The following is a 4,633-nucleotide window of genomic DNA, read 5'->3' as shown; positions in this document are numbered from 1 at the left end:
GGCAGATATTCCAAAACTATTTTGGGTAGGAAAACGTCCGTAGACGGTAATTATTTTGAAATTGACCACAATTATACTGATACGTTAACGATGTGTAACGGACAGGAATGTAATCGGCCTTACTGTGAGTCTGATATCCATATTGACCTGCCAAATAACGTGAAACGCGATGGTTGGAGAGTTGGAATGCGTGTACTAGATCTGGGTTTTTTGTTGGACAATTTGAAGTGTTGTTCTGTATGTAGGCTCGGACCAGTGCTTTTAACTAACAGAAGTGTTGTTGGTGAGCTTAGGAAAGGACTGGGTGGCTTTCTATACGTCAAGTGTCAGAATATAGACTGTGGAGAAGTCAATTGTGTACCTTATTGCAAAACTCGAAGGGTCAAAAAGAGAGGCATGCCATGCTTTACAGGGAACACAAATCTCGGAATAGGTAAGCAGTCAGGAAGTTTGTTTGATTTCATTGTATTTTATTATTTTATTGAATTAATGTATAACAGATCAACAACATGTATAGTATGCCTATGAGTGTTCATGCTGCGGTATGACTAAATACCGAATATGAATTCATATTCACGAATATGAATGGAAGTACCGAATATGAATATTATTTTCTTAAAATCACCTCTTATGGGATTACTTATGTCAACAGACACTATAATAAATTCTAATCTTTTGGTTGTAAATTATTTACTGTGACCAAAAACTTACCCGAATAGGAAAATAGGTAGTCTAGGCCTCATGTTTTCATTATATCATTTTTGGAAAATATGTCAGTAATGTCAAACTCAAATGTGCATCAATTTATGCTGCACTGAATTAAATCGCCTTTAGCTGAATACAGTGTTCGAAATTAGCAGTAGTCCTATAGCCCCCGACTACTAAATTTCTTCTCGGGCTACCAACTTTTCACAGTAACAAGCCCGACCAGGCTACTGTATTTTCAGAGGCAATATATAAACAACTGTTTTGAACAAATAAATCGTGCTAGTGAAATGTCTTTTGGGCTAGTGAATATTCCAATCTGGTAGTCCGACCAGCCTAGTGGATTCAAATCTGAATTTCTTACACTGTGAATACGGTATGTACCGGAAAATGGAAAATTACTTTTAGACCCTGTTGATATTTTAAAGGTTAACTCCCTTTACTTTAGTCACGCCATTGCTGTAAAATATCACACATGAATTGTGAATATATTGATATTGGATTTTTTGCAGCTATGATTGACAGTGTTGGTGGTGCAGGAAAAGTGAATAATCTGTTGTCAACACTTAATATCCAGCCAATACACAGGAAAAATCTTAAACACATTGAAAGGAGGTCAGGCAGTTTCGTCGAAGATGTTGCTGAAAATTCAATAAGAAGTGCAGCAAAGGATGCATTTAAGAAAGAAATGAGGTGAGAATTCAGTTTCAATTCAAATTTGCTGATTGGTATACACTATATATCATCATTTTTATCTTCAACTCCAATAATATTTCAGCATGTTTTATAATGAAATAAATACAATGTATGTTGTTGATTTTCATTAAGAGCATGTGAATCTTACACTTGTAACCGGTGCAGATGGGAATTCCCAGTCCCAAGGAGGTATTGTATATTTACCAAGGAATAAATGAAAGTTACACATTCAATATTATTTTCCTTTTATAGTGATATTGCTAATGAAGAAACAGAAGAGGCAGCTAAACATATGGAAGGACTTATAGATGACCTTGGAGTTTGTCCAATGCCTGATGCATCACCATCATTAAAGTAAGTTTCTATGTTGTATTTAAGTGCAACATGCATTGATTTAGTTGTACATGATGAATAGTATAAAAAAATCTGGAAAAGAGAGATATCTCGGAAGAACTGAAAAACAGCAAAATTATATGAAAGTTGCAAACTCTGTTTGATTGAGTCTGTTTGTAAGAGATTATGAAATGTTCAGTATTAATGAAACTTGCGCTTTCTAGCACCAGCTTGAGCAGTATCCAGTTTTCTACTGATATCCATATTTATAAACTGAAAGTCTGATTTGAATTGTTACCTTTTCTAGCCTTTTTTCCATTAATTTTGGCTGTTTGCATAATAAAATTTATTTTTTGTTGAATTATTTATAATACCTATTTTGATTTTAGAGCAGTTAAATTTTGTTTTGTACAATTTTGCCATCATGTGTTTTTCATGTAATTAATTTTATTAAGCATTTAGGTATATTTCTTCTGATACTTTTAAGAGAGAGAATACAACGGACTACTGTGGATTTTGACTCTCCTGCTTCGGAAACTCCAGCAAAACATTATAAAAGAAAATTCCGTACAAGAAATGCTAGTGATGTTGAACTGAAGGCTAAGAAGAAGCTAATGCCCAAATTTCCATGCAAGCGGCGATATGGAATGTCCTGTGCAGTGGATACTGCATGGCAGAAACGTGGATTTGACAGTCAAACAGGTAACTTAATGTGTACAGCTGTAAATACTTAGTAACTGATACATTCTTTATCATGAAATACAGCGTTTTTTTACACTTCTTTGGGAATGGTGCTGGTACCAGGCTGATTGGGGAAAAATGCGCTATTTTTACTTAAATTGGGAATTTTTTTTATGCATTTTTTTCAGCTACAAGTAAGATAAGTCATCATGAATAAAGAAAAAAAAAAACACTGAAATATAATAATTAATAACAGAAATATAATTCTAATTAAAAGGTATCTTAGCTCTTGAGAGACATAATTATTTGAAATCATCATTGTAGAGAACATAGACGTTTAGCCGTTATTATAATCATGTATAGCTTAGTTTTCTGAGTAAAAAGGATTTTCAGAACAACTTATTTATTAGTGCCAAAAAACATTTTGTTGTTTCAGCCCATACTTTTTTCATGAGCAAGTCTCGTTATGGGAAGAAAATTGTGAAGGGTATAGTTAGTCATAGGCAGTGTTCAACGTGCACATGGTGGAGACGAAACAGACCAGGGAAGAAAGTCCGAGAACACAGATGTGTACGTAATCATACCGGAAGCGCGAGGCTGATGGAGAGCACAAGTGGGGAAAAGGGAGTCTTAGAGCTTGCTAATGAAGGTACACCTGTAGAATACATTGAAGGGGATGGAGATACAACTCTTCTAGCTAGACTTAAAAATAATCAGAACATTTCATTGAAGAAAAGATTTGATAAAAACCATATAATGAAAAACATTGGCAAAAGTTTGTATTCTTTACAGTCTCAAAAAGGTGTGAAATTAAGTAAAAACACAATAATTCATTTACAGAAATGCATTTCATATGCTTTGTCAAAAATAGTGGTAATGAGGTTGCTCTTCAAGAAAATTTATGTGCTATAGTTCCACATAACTTTGGTGACCATCAGTTGTGCAAAGCCAGCTTTTGTGGACAGTTGAGAACCCCTGATGAAAAGTATGTTCACCGTTCTTTACCGTATAAAACAAATTTAACTGGAGAAGTTTTGCGTGAAAAGTTTGATGAAATAATGAAGCCAATAATACTCAAAGCTAGTCAGTTTGCTGATCTTGGCTCCAGCCAGCAGTGTGAACATGCTAATCGAGAAGTCACTCTCCGAGCACCAAAGAATATTTATTATGGTGGCACAGAGGCATTAGATTTTCGAGTCAAGGCAACAGCTGCCTTCATCAATGAAGGGAGACATTATATTTCTAAGGTACATTTCTTTCAATACAGATTTTCTCGTTATATTTGAGTTCTGTTGAGTTATCTTTTAAGTTTTTAAGTTGAGTTGCCTAGGTGAATGATCCAATATATATAACACAAACAAAGCAATTTTCTTTTTTATGAAGTTTAATAAGTTAAAATGTGGAATTAAATTTTGCGGACACCCATATTAGATAACAATCTGTCTTTAACAGCCGCATTTCTTGTTTTTGTAAGTTTGTCTGCTCTAGAACAAGACAAGTGTGTTGGAATGATATTGCAAATGTTTTCCAGTGCTTTGAATGAACACAGACATCATCAAAAATGTTATAATATTACACTTCTTTTTTTTTGAAGTTCTTTTTTTGTGTGTTTGTACATAAATCAAACAGTTAAAAATATTTATTATGCAATCAACTTGATGTCTTCTGAGACTTCATTCTGGATTTTTTTATTTGTTTTCCTTGTTCATGTTTTTTTTTATTGTTCTATTTTTATTTTAAATTATTGTTTTTTGTTTGTTTGTTTTTTGTTTTTTTTTGAAGCTCTTTGTTCAGAGCTTTTATAATTACTGTTTGTTCATTACAGTTTTCTGGTTCTTGTTCTGTGCACAGTTTATAGACATATACCAATGTCACTTCACAGTCCAATCTTGGTAAGTGATGTTAAAATGGATTTAATTAAATACTTTTTATTTATGTTAACATTTCCTTATAATACTACACGTTTGGTGTCTTTCCACTGGGTAATTATATATAAATAGTGTTCTATAATCTATATTATCTGTACACCCAGCTGCTGTTATCTTAAGAAGTTATGTTAATTATTTTTTTAGCTCACCTGTCACAAAGTGACAGGGTGAGCTTTTGTGATCGCTTTTCGTCCGTCGTCCGTCCGTCGTCCGTCTGTAAACTTTTACTTTAAATGACATCTCCTCATAAACCACTAAGCCAATTTAATCCAAACTTCACAGGAATGTTC

The 4,633-nt window shown here is 33.6% G+C and overlaps 1 protein-coding gene across 1 annotated transcript; it reads left to right on the top strand.

Moving 5' to 3' along the window:
* On the top strand, positions 1-4,309 carry LOC132741959 (uncharacterized). Its single transcript, XM_060730232.1, has 6 exons — positions 1-433; positions 1,218-1,398; positions 1,654-1,755; positions 2,222-2,436; positions 2,852-3,662; positions 4,241-4,309. Exons 1-5 carry the CDS (start codon positions 91-93, stop codon positions 3,325-3,327), a joined length of 1,317 nt encoding a protein of 438 aa, XP_060586215.1. The 5' UTR covers positions 1-90; the 3' UTR covers positions 3,328-3,662; positions 4,241-4,309.
* Positions 4,310-4,633: the final 324 nt, after the last annotated feature.

The sequence above is a fragment of the Ruditapes philippinarum genome, unplaced genomic scaffold, assembly GCF_026571515.1.
Source record: "Ruditapes philippinarum isolate M1 unplaced genomic scaffold, ASM2657151v2 ctg2556_1_1_1_1, whole genome shotgun sequence".
NCBI classification, from domain to species: Eukaryota; Metazoa; Mollusca; class Bivalvia; order Venerida; family Veneridae; genus Ruditapes; species Ruditapes philippinarum.
Note: the sequence above shows the minus strand (reverse complement) of the source record. Positions and strands in the feature narration are given on the sequence as shown.

Coding starts and splice junctions, on each gene's coding strand:
- LOC132741959 (XM_060730232.1), top strand. CDS start 91: ATGTGTAACGGACAGGAATGTAATCGGCCTTACTGTGAGTCTGATATC. Junction 434..1,217: donor GAACACAAATCTCGGAATAG/GTAAGCAGTCAG, acceptor GATTTTTTGCAG/CTATGATTGACAGTGTTGGT. Junction 1,399..1,653: donor GCATTTAAGAAAGAAATGAG/GTGAGAATTCAG, acceptor TTCCTTTTATAG/TGATATTGCTAATGAAGAAA.